Source organism: Narcine bancroftii, chromosome 2, assembly GCF_036971445.1.
Source record: "Narcine bancroftii isolate sNarBan1 chromosome 2, sNarBan1.hap1, whole genome shotgun sequence".
NCBI classification, from domain to species: domain Eukaryota; kingdom Metazoa; phylum Chordata; class Chondrichthyes; order Torpediniformes; family Narcinidae; genus Narcine; species Narcine bancroftii.
The window spans coordinates 190,162,884-190,183,632 of record NC_091470.1 but is presented as its reverse complement, the minus strand read 5'-3'; the positions used below and the strand labels follow the sequence as shown (position 1 = coordinate 190,183,632).

General features: G+C 44.7%; 1 protein-coding gene across 5 annotated transcripts; it reads left to right on the top strand.

The window, feature by feature from the left end:
- Positions 1 to 489: 489 nt before the first annotated feature.
- LOC138754824 (uncharacterized) lies at positions 490 to 14,080 on the top strand. Of its 5 annotated transcripts, none has more exons than XM_069919694.1 (3): positions 490 to 570; positions 4,022 to 4,150; positions 7,449 to 14,080. In XM_069919694.1, exons 2-3 carry the CDS (start codon positions 4,030 to 4,032, stop codon positions 10,535 to 10,537), a joined length of 3,210 nt encoding a protein of 1,069 aa, XP_069775795.1. In that variant the 5' UTR covers positions 490 to 570; positions 4,022 to 4,029; the 3' UTR covers positions 10,538 to 14,080. The 5 variants fall into 5 exon arrangements, with proteins under 5 accessions (XP_069775795.1, XP_069775794.1, XP_069775792.1 ...); XM_069919693.1 differs by lacking the exon at positions 490 to 570 and adding an exon at positions 590 to 712; XM_069919691.1 differs by lacking the exon at positions 490 to 570 and adding an exon at positions 590 to 798.
- The last annotated feature ends 6,669 nt before the right edge of the window (positions 14,081 to 20,749 follow it).

Genomic DNA, 20,749 nt, shown 5'->3' with positions numbered 1-20,749 from the left:
GTATACATGCAAACAAATAAAGAACTGAAAATAAACAAGAGGGGGGGAAAAAAACAATTAAGTGCAACAGTAGAGTACTTCGTTGATCCCCTGATGGAGTTTGTCGTTGAGGAGTCTGATGGGTGGAGGGGGAGCGGCTGTTCCTGAACTGGGTGGGTGGGAGTCACCTCGACCTCTCTCCTAATGGCAGCAGCGAGAACAGAGCTTGTGCTGGGAGGAGTGGATCCTGGATGATCGCTGCTGCCCTCTGACTGCAGCGTGCCAGGCCCCCTTAGATGTTATCTATAGCGGGGAGGGATTTGCTTGTGATGTCTTGGGCTGTGCCCAAGACCTTTTGCAGGGCTTCACACTCAGGGGTACTGGTGTTCCCAAACCAGACTGTGATGCAGAGGGTCAGCCCACTTTCCGCCACACCTCTGCAGAAATTTGCCAGGGTATTTGATGTCATACCAAACAACGAACAAAGAAACCTGAATCTGGATTGACTACTAGAAGTGCGGGTGGTGACCTCTTCGCCTCCTGAAGTGGAAGACAGACACCTCCCTTCGTTCTCTCCTCCGTCACCCGATGGTATGTGAGGTCTATTTTTGGGTTTGCCCAAAACTCATTCCTGCGAGTAAACAACGTTTACAGAAACACAGAAAATGAAACAGCTGCCGGGCTACATTCTGTGGTCCGGAGGAGGCGGCCACGTCCGGAACACCTCCTGCAGGTAACACCGACTACATTTGTGCCAAATCTCGGATCGAACGAGAGCACTTCGGCAAATCAGCGCTTGGTCAAAACTCGGCCCTGCCAGTGAGTGAAAGAGATTCATATCTATTTTTATATTCTTTTAGACAGACAGCACGATTTACTCCTAATTAACGGCAGGAGGAAACCGGAGCCCCCGGGGAAACCCAGGCAGACACGGGGAGAGGGAGGGATTCGAACCCAGGTCCCGCTGTAAAGGCGTCGCGTTAACTGCGCTGATCTGGGAATCGGTTCACTTGAGAGCGCGAATCTGGGTCTCTGTGCCCGAGTGGGCGTGGGGTATGTTTGTATGCCTCTCTAATCCAGCGCTCTCTCTCTCTTTCCTTTCTCTTTCCCCCTCTCCCTCTCCGTTCCCCCCTTTTTGTTCTCTCTCTCCTTTCTTTCCCCCCTCTCTTTCGTTTCTCCCCCCTTGTTCTCTCTCCTTTCTCTCTCCCTCTCTTCGTTTCTTCCCCCTTTTGTTCTCTCTCTCTTTTTTCTTTCCCCTCTCTCTCCCTCTTCGTTTTTTCCCCCCTTTTGTTCTCTCTCTCCTTTCCCCTCTCTCTCCCTCTCTTCGTTTCTTCCCCCTTTTGTTCTCTCTTTCCCCCTCTCTTCGTTTCCCCCTTTTGTTCTCCCTCTCCTTTCTCTTTCCCCCTCTCTCTCCCTCTCTTCGTTTCTACCCCCCCCCTTTTGTTCTCGCTCTCTTTTTCTCTCACATTTTTTTTTCTTTCTCTCCCCTTATCTCTCTCTCTGTCTCTCCCTGATGCTTCGTTTCCCTGTCGCTAACCTTCTTCTGCGGGACACAAAGCGGGTCACTGGTTTAAATTGCCATCTCCACTTGTCAGCGAGCTGTCGACGGCGACCCGTCCCCTAACACTGCCCATAATAATCTCCGCCCCCTGGAATTACCCCTGTCTGTGGGTGTCCCATTTAATGCTTTGGTGTGAATTTCGATTTGGGACGACACGAGCGAAAACCAGGGCTGCAGAAAAGGGTGTCCGTTTGTAAAGAGGAGGGCGGGGAAGTCATGCCCGAGTGAAATGCCGTCTCGGCTGGTCACCGAGAGGGGCTTGACCCGTGTGAGCGGACGGAGGGTCGAGAAGGGAAAGTGTTGTGGTGAACAACGTGGTACAGACGAGGCACAAGGAAGGACAAGGATCAGCTGGAGAATCTCTTGCTCTGCTGTTGAATCTCACTGAACACCCGGCCCGCGAGGAAGATCCGAATCTACTAACAAGGACTGGTTTCACTTTACATAAGTTGTTGGTCGTGGAAGTGTTGTGAAAGTGGGCGGGTGAAGCGCGTCGCCTTTACAGAGCCGGCGACCGGGGCCAGGGTTCGAATCCGGCGCTGTCTGCCACCTCTCCCCGTGTCTGTCTTGGGGAGGAGGGGGGGGGGGGGGCTCCTCATCGGATGCTCCGGTTTCCTTCAAAAACGTGCCGTGGGGGGGGGGGGGGGGTGTACAAGGTACATACAGCTCGGTAGCAGGCCATTCAGCCCACGAGCCCGTGCCGCCCCAATGGGAGAAAAGCGGAGCCCCAGAGCCGGTCCCGATCGCCAGCCCGGTAAAGGCGTTGGGCTAACCCGAACCCCTGCGCTAACCGTATCTATACGGCAGAATTGTGATGGAATAATAACCCTGTCCATTCTGGGGCCACAGTTCAGGACCGCAGAAGAAATTTGCCAAACTTATTCCAGGAATGAGAGACGTCGGTTCATGTGAACTGAATGTGAAAACCAGGATATTCCCCCCTTGGAAACCCGCCGATTGGAAACAGCGTTAATTAAACCCAGAGAGGAAGTATTTGAGGAAGGTGGTGGGGGTGGAGGGGGGGGGGGTGGGGGGGAGAAAGAACCGAGCAAAGACAGAAGTGGGCTTTTACCCAAAGCCAGTACCGACTGATATAATAAGAGGAGAGGTGAGAATTAATTTTGAGAGAAAACAGGAGGAAAGGAAACGAGGGAAGAAGCGGGGACGGGTCGTTTATGCCATGAACACCTTTCGTCTGTTGGGCTGAACTCCTTCCCCTCCTCCCTCTTTCCCCAGCCTTTAACTCAAGCGCCTGTCTTTTCTCACCCCTCACCCCTTTCGACGTGATCGACTGGGATGATCGTTATAAAAACACAAATCTGGAGAAACTCAGGCGGTCAAACAATGCCCTTTATAAGGAAAGATGTTTGGGGCTGAGCCCTTCATCAAGGACACTGTTTGACCTGCTGGGTTGCTCCAGCTTGCTTGCCAAGTCTCAGCTTTCCTCCGCGGGGTCCATCCGCCCCGTCAATCCCCGACAGCTTAAAACAGCCTGTAATAGGAGCTAACTGGTTTATTTTAAAACAATGTTTCTCAACCTTTTTCTTTCCACTCCCATCCCATGTGATTAGTAAGGGATTGCTTTAGGTGGTATCTGGGTGGAAATAAACAGTTTTAATCACTGTTTTAATCGTCCCTCATTGACTCGTTATGTGCATGGTTTCAGAACTCCAAAGGAAATGGACCGATTGACAATTTCTCGCAACCAAAATATTTCACTAACAATTGGGTCTAGAGCAGTGATTCTCAACCTTCCCTTCCCACCCACACACCACCTTAAGCAATCCTTTATTAATCACAGAGCACGATGGCGTAGGGACTACTTAAAGTGAGAGGAAAGAAAAAGGTTGAGAACCATGCTTTAAATGATCACTTGTCAACAACCTGCTCTCAAGCTCTATGACCCACATACTCACACAGACTATAGTTACGCATTGAGTTTCTCCACCATTGTGTTTTTACTTCAACCACGGGATCGTTGTCTGAAGAGGACCCACTCTGCACACGGCATCTTCCAGCTGCTCCCATCAGGGAAGGGATACAGGAGGATCAGAGCCAGTGCCACCGGGCTGAGGAACGGCTTCTTCCCACAGGCACCGAGAATGCAGCTCAAGCTAATCCTCTGAGACTCTCATATTCATGAAACAATATTTATTTGTATATGTGAATACTTGTCCTGCGTATGTATTGTTTGTCTGTGTGTATATTATGTCCATTTGTGTGTCTGCATGTTTTTCATCGAGGACCGGAGAACGCTGTTTTGTCAGGTTGTACTTGTACAATCAGATGACAGTAAACTTGACTTGGGATGACTTGAAAAAGGACTCAGGCCCGAAATGTCAGTAATATATCTTTACCACCTGCGGACATTGCAAGTCCAGCTAAATTCCTTCAGCATCTCTGTGTTTTGATTTGAAATTCATGGCTTGATTTGCATCACTGAACTCAGTTGTTTGTATTTCACCCCATCTTCTGTTTCAGGTGTCTGCATGTTTCCCGAGGATTCCACTCTTGGTGCAGCCATGGGAGAGGTCAGGCAGGTGGCCACTCTGGGCCGCTCTTTCCATCTGGGAATGCTGTACGACTGCCGATCAGACACTCTGATTCCAGGTATTATAAAGTCATGACGTGGATCAGTAACGGTAGATCCAGGTGACCAAATTGAGCTGGGGTGCAGAAGTTATGGTTTGCCCTCTAGTTTCATAGATGGGGCAGGATATGGGGTTCTGGCATTGACGGTGAGAGCCATGGTTGAAAAGGAATGGCCCAAAAGTACAACTTGCCTCCAGGATCTGACTTCACACAGAGTTCAGAATCAGAATTTATTATCATGAACATTTCATGAGATTCATAGTTTTGCATCAGCATCACAGGACAAAAGTTTATATAATAAACCACCTTACAACAATAAATAAAGATAGGGAATTATTCAGGAATCTGATGGCGGAGGGGAAGAAGCTGTCCTTGTGACGCTGGGTGCTCGTCTTCAGGCTCCTGGACCTCCTTCTTGCTGGTAGCAGAGTGTAGAGGGCATGGCCTGGGTGGTAGGGGTCCTTGAGTATAGAGGCTGCTTTCTTAAGAAATCGTCTTTTATAGATGTCCTTAATGGAGTGAACTCTGGTGCCAGTGATGTCGCAGGGTGACTGTGGTAAATCTATGTCATGCTGTCAATCTCTCACTATGCTTAGTCTGCACTACTGCGATTGGACATGGATTATCTTTACCACCAAGGGCACTCCCCCTTGACTATAATTGTGTATGCACCCATTATCATTCATTCTTGTACTATTGAGTTTCTACTAATAAAAGCCATGATATGTGTTTAACTACACTGCCTTTGATCTCTTCAATATCTGGCACATCAATTTTATTAGTAGAAACTCAATAGTACAAGAATGAATGATAATGGGTGCGTACACAGTTATAGTCAAGGGGGAGTGCCTTTGGTGGTAGAGGTAATCCACGTCCAATATTTCAGAGATACTGACCATAACTCTGAGAGACTCAATGTAGAAATGGAAATGGATGAAAATTGTCTGGGCTTTATGTCCTTGATTAGGGCCAAACTGATTTCAATATCAAAAGGCATCCACCTGGCAAAAATGCATTGAGAGCATTTATTTTTCGATAAGTGTGCATCAGAGAAGTGGGATTCGTTCTGAAACTCTTCCTTTCAACTTCACACCTGTGAATAATTATTATCTGTCTCTATTTTGTATTTCTTGCCTTTTTAAAATTTAATTGAGTTGACTATTCCAGCTGCTGTGTTGACAAATTGCCTGTTTGGCTGCATTTCAGTGCATATGGTACAATGGACAATGTATATCTCAGTAAATCCATTACACTGGACCACAAATTGTTTTTCTAAAGGTTCCCTGTGCAGGTTGTAAAGAGCCCTCGATAATTTTCGGATCCCTTTTTAACCAATGCTCCTCGTGAATCTCATCCATAGTAGAAAGGGATCTTTTTGATGTTTTGACGATCCCAGGTACTGATTTCCATAGCTACTGTACGGTCCGTACCCCACAATCATGAACCCAGCCAGGACACCCTCAATTGTGCCCCTGTATAATGTTGTTCACTCAACTCAAATTCAAATACAGTATTTTGGAATATTGCCCATCCAAGAGTGGATGATCGGAAAACAAGGAAGCAAATTGGGCAGACAATTGAAAATGGGAATGGGAAGAAAATGTTAAAGAATATTGGAAGTGTGGAGGTATGTATTGAAAAAGTACTAAGCTGGGCAAAGAGAGGCACAAATATTTCCGGTGTACAATGTGAAGAAAAATTAAAAGTTTTTGTAAGTGTGTTAAAGGGCAAGGAAGGAGATCAAACTCTTTCCATCGAGTCAGAGGATGCAGATGCTTCTTCAGTGAACATTTTCCAGTCATGACAACATTATTGGAGAATACAGGGAGATTTAAAGCATTTTAATATTAAAAAGAGATCAGGTGTCACATTGGTCTGAGGTGCATATATCCCTGGGGTCTGAGTTGGGAGACAAACAGGAGAGCATTGGATTTTTCCATTGGCTCCACATGTGGTTCTGGAATCAACAGATCTGGCAACAATCATTTGGCCTGATCTTGGAAAGTGAGAAGCAAGTTGCTGGAAAAGTTGGAAGAACACCCTTACTTTATGAGGTCAGAAGTGCGAATGTTCACTGAATATTGCCCAATGTTTGATTCCACCCACAACTCCTGAAGAGCAGGGTGTTGACAATATGACTGGACAATAAATATTTGCTTCCTGAACACTTATGGCTGTATTTGATGGATTTTGAGCTGTTCATTGTAATGGTAGTGATCATGTGTGCATGGCCACTAGCAAGGCCTTAAGGATTATTGCTCCTGTTTGATTAGACTTGGCTGCCAGCAGGGGGCTGACACAGAAGAAGAGACTGCAGTATGTAAGATCTGAAATGGAGGCTTGCAGCCTTATGGCCTGCCTCATAGGCTGTTTACAACAACTTTAAAGTAAAGAACCTTTTCCTTCATCCATGTGTTGACTAAGAAAACACACATATGAATACAAGATGAAACACTCATCACGAAAATCACCTTTCAATTTTCCCATTACATACTGTATTTTTTGGATGTAACTTATTTTTGTGATTTCTAACATAGGTTAATTCTACTAGCACATTACACTAAAAAGGTGTTTTGGTCCGTGCACGTATGCCTGGGCAGGCACTCAGTGTTGCCTGAGGCCTGGCAGGCTTAGTCAGGATAGATTCAGGCAGGCTATAAAAGCACCTCACATACTCAAATGTGCATTGCATTGATGTAGATTGAACACATGTTCAATAGTGAGTGAACTTAACAATAGCATTTATTGTCTTCAGGAAGATTCAATACATCAGAATTGTCCTGTCAAGGTTACGTTTGTGGCGAGTATACGCTTAAGGCTCAAAGATACAGCATGACTGCACTTTTTAAGTAGGCCTAGGAGCTCTACTTCACTTATAATCTTGATGACCAAGACATTTGTTGTGCAACTTGTGGCAGTTGCAGGTGTGGCTCACAGTTGACGTCAGGGCCATAAATTCAATAAAAGTTAATTTAATGTTTCTCCAACTTCCTAGTCATGGAGCAAATCTGATATTATCTTTGTTCATCTTGAAGTTGTCCAAAATAATCCTCAATTTTTATCAGGAAGCAAACCTTTCGAAAAACATTGTTGTCCAGTATATTCAGGTGATCAGCGGCAAGTGGAATACATGGTTAAAATAGGGTTGAGAAATTGCAGTTGGAATGAGGTAGGTGAGCAGTGGTTGTATCACTCATTTAAGCTTTAGAGTATTGGTACTTCCAGACTTCTGCCTCTGCAGAATATGAATGCATTGTTCAATTTGATTAATTCCGCACAATGTTGTAACTTTGGAAATTGGTATTTTATTTTGTAGATGTCACCTTGTGGGACTTACAAACCCTACAGAGCAACCTCAATAGTCAAGATCAGCCCAGCACGGAGATGCACATCATTGCATCTGACTCCATGGAGGAGAAAGCCAATGCGCTCAGCGTGTCAGGATCATTGAAAGCGAGTTTCCTGGGTGGGTTAGTGGAGGTGAAAGGATCCGCAAAATATCTCAGTGACACAAAGGGCTCAATTCAACAGGCCCGAGTTACCCTTCAGTACAAAGCGACAACCAGGTTTGACCAACTGACCATGAGTCACTTAGGGAAACAGAATATCACCTACCCGAGTGTGTTTGACGAGGGGTCGGCAACTCATGTGGTTACAGCCGTGTTGTACGGGGCGCATGCGTTCTTTGTATTTGATCAAATGACTTCTTCAATGGAGAACCTACGGGATATTCAGGGTAATATGGAGGCAATGGTTAAATGTCTCCCAATGATTGCGATTCAGGGAGAGGCCTCCTTAAAAATGACAGATGTGCAAAAGTCTAAGACTGAGAAATTTAGTTGTACCTTTTATGGGGATTTCTCACTGAAGAACAATCCCACCACATTCCAAGAGGCCATCAATATATACACAAGCCTCCCAAGTTTACTGGGGTCAGGTGGAGAGCATTCAGTGCCCATAACAGTCTGGCTCTATCCTCTCAATAAACTGGACTCGAAAGCTGTCCAGTGGGTGAGGGAGATAAGTGTGGGATTGGTCAATCGCTGCCAGGACGTCCTGGAACAACTCAGCGAGGCAGTGATGAGAAGCAACGATCTGATGAAAGACATCGTCGCCATTCAGTTTCCTGAGATCGGGGACAGGATACTGCAGTTCCGGGAGATGTGTCTGGAATACAAACTGGTTTTCCAGAAGACTTTAGCCAGAGTTTTTCCATCCATTCGGGGAGGTGGGCATGAAGAAGGGTCACTGGCGGATATTCTGAAGAACAAGGAACAGTCACCATTCAGACAGCAGTCCCTGACCACATGGCTGGATGACAAGGAACAGGAGATGATGTTAGTTGGGAATTTTCTCAGCATGTTGAAAGGTATACCTGTTGTGAAATCAAGGAGAGCTTTTCAGGAAGTGTTAATGGATCAATCAATAGACCTCGTGGTCTGCCTCATGTTTACAACCTTGCAACAGGAGGATTTCTATCTGTCAGAGGCAGCTGCCTACCTCCAATCTCACACAGCTCAGACAATGCAGGCACCAATGCCGGCTGAAGGAACCCATGCAACAGGACCCACCGAGCAGTGGTTTCACTCACCATCTGTAACCCAGAAGATGAGGGAGCAGGCTCGACTGTTCCTGGACTTTGCAACAGCCAACAGAGCAGATGGAAAACTGAAATTCCTTGTTGCTTCTGTGCAGGGTGAGAGCAACACGGGAGCTTCCATTTACCTGTACAAGGGCGGGTGTGTGAGGAGCCGATGCTTTGAACCCCCGTCACAGCCGGAGAGACCTAAGGCTGTTGGAATAACCCACGACTCCGTGACACTGCAGTTGCAGCCTCCCAGATATGGTGCTGGCGAGATTGTGGGTTACAAGGTGGAGTACCGCAGTAGGCAGCAGGAGGAATGGACATCTCTCTGTACACCTGGGCTATCCCAGACCTTTACAGTATCTGGGTTACAGCCACACCAGGAGTATCAATTCCAATACAGAGCAGTCACTAAGGTCGGGGTCAGCAAGGCGAGTGGTAGCAACAGTGTTGTCACACGTCCTGATTTACCTGCCTTCCAAGATTCAATAAAAAGTGTCCGAAACAGAATAACTCAGAAACTTAACAGCGAAGCTTCATTAATATCTAAAGGAAACCCTTCCATCTATAAACTGAACCTAAATGTGTACCTACTTGATGTGTCCAACCCCAGCACAACATGTAAAATGAAGACAATAGTACTTCTGGGAGCAACAGGGTCAGGAAAGACGACCCTCATCAATGGGATGGTCAACTACATTTTGGGCGTGGAATGGGGAGACAACTTTAGATACAAATTAATAGAGGAAGCGACGGGAAAATCGCAGGCTGAAAGTCAGACATCCTCAGTCACTGCCTACGAACTCCACCATCAAGTAGGATTTAACATCGACTACTCTCTGACCATCATTGACACGCCAGGGTTCGGAGACACCAGAGGGATAAGCCGAGATCAGTTCATTACTGAACAGATCCGAGAGTTCTTCACCTCCCCAAAGGGTATCGATCAGATCGACGCCGTGTGTTTTGTGGCTCAAGCCTCACTACCCCGCCTCACTCCCACACAGAAGTATGTCTTCGATGCGATTCTTTCTATTTTCGGCAAAGATATCGCCCAGAACATTCTCATCCTGGTGACATTCGCAGACGGGCAGAGTCCCCCCGTTCTGGAGGCCTTGAAGGCGGCCAACATTCCCTGTCCCATGGACAAGCACGGCATGCCTCGACATTTCAAGTTCAACAGTTCCGCAACGTTTGCCCAGCGTTCCGACTCTGGCAAGTCTGTCAACAAGTGGGGCTCCGACCACAACGGGGAAGGTAATGAGGGCGGTGAGAACTTCGATGAAATATTCTGGAAGATGGGGGCAAACAATATGAAAAAATTCTACAGGGCTCTGGGCACGATGAAAGCCAAAGATATTCCTGGTAAACGTAAGCAGGCGGAGCTCGCAATGGAGGGTTTGCAGCCTTATTTCCGAAAGAATTCGAACAAATTGGAGGAACGCAGGGCACTGAAGCCACAGCAGGCAGGGAAGAGTAAAGACCAAGACCTTGAGATCGCACTTCCAGTCAAGAAGTACATCATTTCTGGTCAGAATGCAGTCAATTGTCAGAAATGTCGCTTCACCTGTCAGAAATCTTTTTTCTTTTCTCATGATATTTTCAAATATTTGTGTTCTGCAATGGACTGGTGGTGGCATTGCAAAGTCTGTCCTCAAAGATGTGCCGTTACCCATCACACCATCGAAAATGTCATCTACTGTGAGCTGAAAGAAAAGGACAAGACAACCACGGGCAAGGAGGTGGTGCGGCCGGGGGTCAGGACAGCGCCTGCTCGCCAACATCTTGAGGTTGAGGCCACAATGCTGGATCTCGCTTAACGATGATCAAGGACGTTTGAATACTGGAAGAAACAGCTCTGAGATCAATCCCATTATCAATTCCTGCTTCTGAGGAAGGGGGATGTGTGTACGTTTGTGTGTGTGTGTATGTGTGGGTGCGTGCTTGTGTGTCGTGTGGGTGTTTGTGGGGGTGCATGTGTCTGAGTGTGATAGAGAGGGAGGGAAAAAGAGAGAGAGAGGGAAAGAAAGAGTGAGTGGGGGGAGAGAGACAGAGAGAGTTCAGGTAGCAGAATTTGGACCCCGAGGGCAGTCAAGGAACTGAAAAAGTTCACATAAAGTAACAAGTTTGATATTAGATTCATGGGAGTGGGATCCAATCTGGGGGTGGTATTACAAGCTCTAATGATGTGTTTTCTATATATTTTTTAAAAAATTGGATAGCTCCCAATGAACAACACTGGACAAAATTTTTTTCCCCAAGTGCTTTGCTTCTTGAATAAAAGTTACAGATTATGATGGACAACTTCAAGGTGAACATAAAGATAATTTCACATAGGAAGTTGGAAAAACATTAAATTAACTTTTATTGACTTTAGCATGTTTAATTGCGTAACATTGCTGACCCATTTTGTCAGTTCACCTGACCTACAAAAGGTTTTATGCTGATTTTTGTTTGTACTCAGCATCTGATACCTCTCATGTCAGTGTCCAGCAATAGTTGGCCAGCACTGATGGGTTCCTGTTGCCCTGATACCACTTTACTGTGATCACAGTGACCCGGTGAAACCTTTCACCATGTTTGTCACTGACTGCACCAAGATCAGCAGGGAAGACGTCCAAGTGCAGATGAAGAAAAGGAATTTTCAATAATATGTTGCCCTCCATGGTTTTGTGTGCTTGAAGTAGACTTTCAAGATGACAGGAAATCACAAAAATAGGTTATATCTAAAATATGGCATGTGAAAGGAAAATTTTAAGGTGATTTTCGTGAACAGCAGCCCAAAATTCATAACATACACTCAAATGTGTTCAGGAAGTAAAATCTTCGTTATCCAATGAGCAAAGGTGCATCTATTTCTCTTAATTAACAAAAATCTAATTTTAATCGACCAACTTTCTAAACCTCCATTCTGCTTACAGTCCTCAGCACCACAATGTCCTTCCTCAATGTTGTTTCTCTCCCTCCAATGGCCCACTTCACCCTCAACTGTGTCCAGTCACTGACATACTACACACATGTAATGGTCTCTCTTTCATCCAGAGAGCCCAGGATTCGATCAACTTCTACTCCTGTTCCCCGCTATTCCACCTACCCCCCCTGCCAAAACAACCCATGTGAATCACTGTGTCTATTTCCTCTCCCCAGAGTCATGTCCACTTCTCAACCCCATTCTTTGTGCTCTCAGACCGATGACAAGGGCTGGTAGGAAGATTCAGCATGTTTTAAATCAATATAATGTAAAAAAAATGCAAAATGGGAGAAAAGTTGGGAAGTATTTTACAAACATTACAGAGCTATCCCATTTTCTCTCTTCTTCCCTCTGATCTGCTCCCTGTTCAATGCTGATCAATAAACTTTGTCCTATAAATGAAAACAAAACTGCAGATGCTGGAAATCTGAAATAAAATCAGGAAATGCTGGAACGATTCAGCAGCTCAAGCATAATTTGATGAAGGAGAAACAGTTCATGAGTTTCGACTCTGTGTTCATCGCAAAGATGCACCTTCCGGTGCTTGACTTAGAGTCGAACTGTGAACTGCAACGCACAAGCATCCTGGAGAAACAGAAAGGGCAAGCAGCAGTGTCCATGGAAGTGAAGGGTCTCTTTCTGATGAAGGCCCAGGCCCGAAATGTGGGTTGCCTCTCACTTTCCCATGGGCACTGTGTGACCTGCTGAGTTTCACCAGTACGTTGGTGCATTGGACCCAACCCCAGCATTTACAGACCTTCTGGTTTATCTCAAAACACAAACTGCTCCCTTTCCATAGATTTGGTGGCTATAGGTGCATAAAGCTTCGGAAGACTGAATCAAACATAAAAACATGAAATTCTGGAGGGAACAGTATTTGCCTTGATGCAAATTAAACCAGCAGATGGTCAAAATTCTGAAACAAAGGGATATTTAACCAATTCAAAACAGGAGGACTCCCCTGAAATTAGCCAGGAGCAAAGCACAAGGGATCAGTGAGGAGAACATGACTCTATACTCTTAACTATCCACCAATGTCATGCAAGGCTCACCCTCCAGACATTCAGAAAGTGACCAACATCCATGAAACTCAGCAATGTTTGTTAAAATACTTTGGACTGGTGAGGTAGTGTTGCAGCTCTCTAAATCTCTGGTGAGACCACACTTAGAATATTGTGTTCGGTACAGGATGTGAAAATTGTGGAGAAGGTGCAGAGGAGATTCACCAGGACATTGCCTGGATTGGAACAAGTGTCTTAATAGGCAAGGTTAGCGCTGTTAGGGCTTTTTGGAGCAAAGAAGGATGAGGGGTGACTTCATAGAGGACTACAAGATTCTGAGGGGCAAAGATAGTCAGACAGTCAGCACATTTTTCCCAGGGTAGGAGTAGCAAACACCAGAGGACATATTATAAAGTGAAGGCAGGAAATTTAGGGGAGATGTCCGGGGAACATTTTTTAAATAGAGAGTTGTGGGTTCCTGGAATGCTTGCTGGTAGAGCTGGAACACGGGGTGGGGTGGGGGGGGGGGAGATTTATGAGGGTCCTAGACAGACCCATGGATGCAAAATATAGAGGGTTAAGAGGTAGGGAGGGGTTAACTCTTTTTGGTGGATATACATTATGGGGTGAAGGGCCAGGACTGTACTGTAATGTTTTGTGTTCTATAACTCAAATGGTTTCTGTTGCCCACCACATGTCTGATTTAACCTGGATTTAGTAGGAAGGACAAATACCCACTGCCAACGGCACAATCGGGCAGTAATGCATCAGCTGAAAGATATTATCCATCTAAATATTCTGCAACCTACCAAGGGACTAGTTACTGATTATATTGACTTTGCTACTGTATAGTAAACCTTATAGAAATTTCATAGCTCAAACAATAGAAACTAATTTGTGAATTAAATATTCTGGATACACAAGGTTTGATTAATGAACCATTCATGCACGTCCACGCCGATACATTAGGAAGTCCGATTCTTGTTTTGGAAGTAACAATCACAGTCCACAAACCCACTAAGATACTCCTTAATGGGCATTACTAAAGGATCTCAAGGCTGGGTCAATGTTTCCAGGAGGAAGTATCAGTAAGGGGATGGGCGACTGTGAGAGGAGCCCCAGGGAGAAGGCAGAGGGAGAAGGGGAGATGAAGCGAGGCAGAAGAAATGATGAGACCGAGCACAAGGCGAGGCACCAGAGAGAGGGGGAGATGATGGAGGGTGGGGAAAGAGTTAGAAGGAGGCAATGGAAGGAATCAGAAGAAAAAAATCTGCACCAACTCGTTTGAAGTTCCACATTTCTTCCAGAACAAGGTGACCTGTTCCATTGCAAAGTGATGCTATTTCTCCTGTAGTTCTTCAGAAATTAAATAAACAGCTTCATAACTGCATTATGGTCTCTGTGGTAGTTTCTTCCTCTGAGTTGGAAACATTAATGTTGTTACAGACGTTGAATGAAAATGACCACCAGTTGATTGATAACTGTTGTAAACAGTTCAGTCAGTTAAAGCAGTCTTTGGAATAGGAAAAGGGTTGTGAATGGGTGGATAATGACAATAGGCCCTTTCAAACTGTCATGTCAAGTGTAAAAAAGTGCCCCCTGTTGCGCGGCAATTAGAAAGGGTCTGACCCGGTCAACCCCGTCAGAGTCCAACCGGGTCCCTTACCTACCTCAGAGGCAGTCAGGAAATCCAGTTAAACTTACCTAGGCGATTTGAACAGGAAAATGGCCGACCCACTTGTTCCAGTGATGCCGACGCTTGCGTACGTGTGTCACCGGGCAGCCAGCATCCGAACATCTGGCAGTACTTCCAGTGAGTGCGTGACACATCATTGCGGGGACAGGACCCCCGCCCCCCCTTAAATTGCCGGGTTGACGATTTAATGGGTCAATTCCCTCCTGCAATTTAAAAGGTGCTTCCAGCACCTTTGCCCCAGCAATTCCACATTAAAAGAGGCTACTGAGTTAAAGTGGGGCAGAGGGTGAATGAGAACATGAACTAAATGACGCTTTTAATGGAATGCTGCAACAGTGAACCAGCCTCCACTGCTCACACTTAGGCATTGAATCATTTTGCTCTATAATAGTCATTTGACTCTGACTCTCGGACCAATTACCTTTATTTCCTTGCTTCAAGATTCCTTTGTTGTCATGTAATAAAGACAGTGCAATACGGCATGGAAATTATTTTCATCTGCCATAAGGCAGATAGATGTGCCATCGCCAAAAGCTGTTTCAAGCGCCTCTTACAGTCAGAGAAAGAGAGGCCATGAATCCACCTCCTGCATGGCTGCAACTCCCACAGCCCCAGAGTCCAGTTGAAACTGTCAGCAGCACGAGTGCCAGAAGAGAGAGAGAGAGAGAGAGAGAGACAGAGAGAGACAGAGAGAGTCAGTCTCCAGCAGCCCTCTGCTCTGAGTTACAGAGCTTAGCAGACATACTTTATCCAATGAATGCATCACATGATGTTCCAGAACATTCTGAGCACAGGAAAAAGTATAAGACCATAAGACAGGAGCAGAAACAGGCTATTCGGCCCATCGAGTTAATCATGAGCTGATCCATTTTCCCCTTCTTCCTGGCCATCTCCCCATAACCTTTGATCCCCTAGAGCACACATGTCAAACTCTGGCCCGCGGGCCAAATTTGGCCCGCGATATAATTATATTTGGCCCGCAAGATCATTTAAAAAATGTATTAGAGGTGGCCCGCCCTGCAGCGAGAGCCGATGCTGTTTTTTGGTAATGTCACCCCCACCATCCTCCCCCTTCATTGCACATCCTTCCCCACCCCCTAACTATCCCCTCCCCCCTAAAACCAACCCCCTTAAAAGATGGCCAGAATATTCTCAAAAAGGAATCCAGAATGGTAAAGTTCCACAAACCTTCTGCTGGGAATCCTAACAACACCCGGGCATCAGATCCACAGGACGCGGAGGGAGCAAGAGTGTTGCAGGTTGACCGTGCAAACTTTGAGAACGGGGAATACAAAATTGTAACACAAGAAGTCTGTCGATGTAATCAGCCGGCAAGCCAGTTGGAAGGCTCCCCGCACAACCAGTCACTTCTCTCACCTGTCGAGTGGTGCGGCGGATTGGCGAGCGCCTGTGATTTCCTGTCTGCACGACGGACATGGCAGGCTGCGCACGGCCCCCGCTGTTCCGCAAAGGCTGATTGGCAGCGTGCTGGGCCTGAGTGGGTGGGTAAGCAGGGGTGGGCAGAGGGTGTAGGTGAGGAGTAATGGGCAGGGGAAGTTATGGTGGTGTGAGGGGCAGTTAGAGGGAGGGATGAGTAGAAGGAGGGGTGGATAGGGAAGAGGTAAAAGGGGAGGGGCAGGGCAAATAGGGGAGGGGTGATTAGAGAGTGAGAGACGGGTAGAGGGAGGAACAGGTTGAGGGGAGAGGCAGTAGAGGGGCGTGTATAGGATGGGGTGGGTAGAGGCAGAGCGAGTGGAGTGAGGGGTGAGTAGAGGTTGGGTAAAGGACTGGTCAGGTAGAGGGATGGTGGGTCGAGGGTGAATAGAGGCCTAGAGCCTGAGGAGTGAGCAGGAAATGCTGAGTCCTGATGCAGGCCAAAATGGACACAGCCTGTGAATGCTGACTACATCTCCACAGGGACCAAATAGGTTTCCCTCAGGTCAAGCAAAGGGTGAACTTGAGCTACCTCCTCCTGACCTGTAACATTATCCTCCTAAAGTTATATCCTAAAGTTTAACATTACATATGTTGAAAGAAGAGAAAACATGCAGATGTTGTTGAAAATTTTCAATAAATATTTAGTTCGGCCCTCGAATTAGTCCAAGTTTTTAATTTTGGCCCTCCGTGAATTTGAGTTTGACACCCCTGCCCTAGAGCTAATCAAGAACCAATCAATCTCTGCCTTTATTGCACCTAATGACCTGGCCTCCATAACTGCTTGTGGCAACAAATTCCATCGATTTTCCTCGACATTTCTGTTCTAAGCGGACACTCTTCAATCCTGAAATTGTGCCCGCTTGTCTGAAACCCTCCCACCATGGGGAACAACCTTTTTACATCTATTCTGTCCATTCCTTTCAACATGCAAAATGTTTCAATGAGATCCCCCCCCCACCCCCAACCTCCATTCTCCTAAATTCCAATGGTTACCTGTCAAACGCTCCTCATATGATCCTCAATCCTGGAATAATCCTCGTGAACCTCATCTGAACCCTCTCCACTGTCAGCACATCCTTCTTTCAATGAGGGGCTCACAATGCCCCAAGTGAGGCCTCCCCAGTGTTGTATAAACCCTCAACATCGCATCCCTGCTCTTATAATCTATTCCTCTTGAAATAAACGGCAGCATCGCATTTGCCTTCTTCACCACCCACCCCACCTGTAAATTCACCTTCAGGCTGTCCTGCTCGAGGGTTCCCAGGTCCCTTTGCATCTGGATATTTTCTATTTTCAGCCCATTTAAGAAAAATTAGTTTCCTGTTTATTTCTTCTACCAAGGGGCATTATCTATATGAAATTTCATTTGCCACTTCTCTGCCCATTCTCCTAATCTGTCTACCTCCTTCTGCACCCTTTGTGCTTCCTCGTCACTACCTGGTCCTCCGCCTCCCTTCGTATTATCTGCAAACTTGGCCATAGTCATTCACTCCATTAGGTAAGTTATTAAGTACCATATCAAAAGAAGCGACCCCAACACTGACCTTTGTGGAATACCACCAGCAACTGGCAGCCAACTAGCCAAGTTTTAACTAAAAAAGGATAATTATTTCATAAATTATATGTTATCTTCTCTAAAGGATCCCATCACCACGTGCCATCGCTGAATATTCAATTTAGTCGCATTTTTCCAGGTAACTGCAAGACATTTCCTAGCTACTGCTAAGGCCAGTCTGATAAAAGCAATTTGGAATTTATCTAATTTTAACTCCAAACTGAATGGTTTAATATGACCCATGTTACAGAGTTCTGTGTCGTGTATTGACCTATGTGTTGTGTGGTTTTATGTTAAATAGTAACAGTTTGCCTTGGGAGACAGAGTGGGCATGTGCAGAAAATGATCTAAACATTTCTGGACTTGGACGATAAACCACCATTGGGTGGAGCGGAAGGAGGCCCAGAGCATGTCATGGTCTGGAAGACAGTTTAGAATGTTGGGCATTTTAAAAGGGATGAACATTCCGAAGGCAGCCAGAAGGATCTGGACCAAGCCCGTGGTTCCTCTCTCTGCAGCAACACAAGACAACCTCCTCTCTCTCTCTCTCTCTCTCTCTCTCAAAGATCTTTTGGCTTCAGTTTACCAAACAAACTGAATTTTGTTTATGATCTTTGCTTCAGTTGAGATCAAAGTTTTGTGTGTGTTTTGTGTCTAAGTTTTTCTGTGGGCTGGTTGGAAAATATAACTTAGACTTTAATTACATATTATATTTAGGCTGGGGAATTTATTAGTTTTACGCTGTTATAGAGATTTGCATAGTAACCAGTGGGCATTGTTATAAAAGGGAGGATTTTGAATTAAAGTTTGAAGGTGAATTTTTTGTTAATAAAGTAATTGTTCATCTTTACCCCTGTGTGATCTACCTTCTTTGTGGTTGCTGGTTTAATCTTGTAACACCCAGTAAAAATATTTTAGGATCAAATGGAATTTTAAATTTAAACATAACTTCCAAAAATTGTTTAATTTTATTCCAAAAAGGCTTAACTGTCTCATATAATCAAACTGAATGTAAAGAAGCTCCCACTTCTTTATGACATTTAAAATATGAATCTGAAGTGACATTTAAATTTCTTTAATATCTTCAGAGTCAAATATAATTGGTGAATCAAGTTATAATGAACCAGTCTATATCTTACATTCACAATTTTAGTCACACTGTCCTCACCTATCAACATCCAATCGTCTCAGGAAATAGATATTTCCAAATCTTTTTTCCATTTCACTCTAGTTTTATCAACATCTGGTTTGGGCATTTTAGCCTGCAATAAAGTATACATATTGTTATGGAGTCCAGAGGACCTCAAAACTCAGCAGCAATAGATATGCACCACAACAAAGGGTTACTTAAACAAATGTTGCTTTTAATTACCTTTGAACATGAAATGAGTATCAAACTTTCTTTGGCTTGGCTTCACGGACGAAGATTTATGGAGGGGGTAAATATCCACGTCAGCTGCAGGCTCGTTTCTGGCTGACAAGTCCGATGCGGGACAGGCAGACACGGTGGCAGCGGTTGCAGGGGAAAATTGGTTGGTTGGGGTTGGGTGTTGGGTTTTTCCTCCTTTGTCTTTTAAGGTGGGCTCTGCGGTCTTCTTCAAAGGAGGTTGTTGCCCGCCGAACTGTGAGGCGCCAAGATGAACGGTTTGAGGCGATATCAGCCCACTGGCGGTGGTCAATGTGGCAGGCACCAAGAGATTTCTTTAGGCATTTTTTCAACTTACTTAACCACGTGTATGTAGAAAGGTTCTTTGGTTCATAGTTCACTGTCACTGGTTGCAGGCAGGTACTGTGCACAGAAGTTAGCATTAATAAAGTTCTCCAGGCTTTGGTGCTTAGCAGGCAAATGGTTACCACTCAGGAGGGTTCTTGTTGGTTTTCAGAGGGAGATTCCTTTTGTTCCAGGACTTCCACAACTGATTTATTTTTAATCAGTCTTGCTGATGAAACGTGCCCCCTTCAGGGTTCTCCAGATGATCCTCTTTCTTTCAGGTCACCACAGAGTTCCTTTCAGATAGCCAGTCTTCTCCTTTGACCAGACAGTCTTCCAAAGTTTACCATCTTGTCCCTCTGGAACTGAAGCCTCTGTCTCTCTTCTCTCTCACTCCCTCCCTCTTTGAGAGCAAAGCTGTTCTGCCTCTGCCTGCAAAGATCACATGCTCTTCCAGACAAGCTGCTGCAGTATGTTGCTACTTTGTTGCCTTTTGCAAAATAGCACTCTGCAAAAGTCCTGCAAAAATTCTGTGTTTTAAAACGTTTGTGTGCAACCTGCTCTAACAGTCATCTCAAACCATCTCTAAATATTCTGTCACTATGTCCAATATAAAACCTTTCTTACCACCATTGGTAAGCCAAATCTCAAATTTAGATATTCTAGGAAGTCTCAAAGTATATCCAAAATTATCTAACAATAGCTTTAACTTGATCATAAGGAGAAAGGGTACTCGAAGGTATATCATATTTCTCTCTCATTCTTTGAAAGGAAATAAAACAACCTGCCTCACAACAATCATCTACCAATTTAATTCTTTTTTGTTTCCATAATTTCAAAAGCTAATTATTAACCATTATTTTGAAACAAAAGTGTTTTAGCCGAAACTTTAACTTCAGTACCTACAATTTCATTCTTATTAGTCCATAATTCAATCAAGTAAATTATAACTACTTAATAGCTGAGGATTTAATTGGTAAATAAATCAATCCATCCTCTTTTCTCTAATCTGAGATAATTCAATATTAGCCCATACCAGGGGGCTATCCACTGGAAACATTCTATTAATAATTTTAACTGAGCTGATTCATAATGATTTTGAAAATTAGGAATTTGAAGACCTCCTAATGCATATTTCCAAGTTAGTTTCTGTAATGAAACTCTCACCATTTTGTCTTTCCTCAAAAAGTTTCTCACCAAAGTATTCAAATCTTTAAAATAAATTATGAGGCATCTTACATAGAATATATTGGAACAAATATTGAATTTGGGGAAAGATATTCATTTTAATACAATTCACCTGTCCCATCAATGTTATAGGTAAATCTTTCCACCTATTTAATCACATTTAATTCTAGTCAATAAGGGTAAATAATTCGATGCAAATAAATTATTTTAATTACTATCAATAATAATACCCAAATACTTAAAATGATCAGATCATTTAAACTTCACAACTTGTCTACATGACGAATAATCCATATCAGCTAAAGGCATGATTTCACTCTTCTCCCAGTTTGCTTTTAACCAGACAATGCTCCATACTGTCCCAAATGTTTATGTAAAATCTCCAAAGATTGCCAGGGATGTGTTAAATATGTCAAAACATCGTCCGCAAACAAGTTTATCTTATCTTCACCAAAATACACCTTAATACCTTT

Bases quoted from the DNA above. Each gene is read 5' to 3' on its own strand.
- LOC138754824 (XM_069919690.1), top strand. From the start codon at position 3,680: ATGAAACAATATTTATTTGTATATGTGAATACTTGTCCTGCGTATGTA. The intron at 3,879-4,021 runs GTCAGTAATATA...CTTCTGTTTCAG, and splicing joins AAAGGACTCAGGCCCGAAAT to GTGTCTGCATGTTTCCCGAG. The intron at 4,151-7,448 runs GTATTATAAAGT...TTTATTTTGTAG, and splicing joins ATCAGACACTCTGATTCCAG to ATGTCACCTTGTGGGACTTA.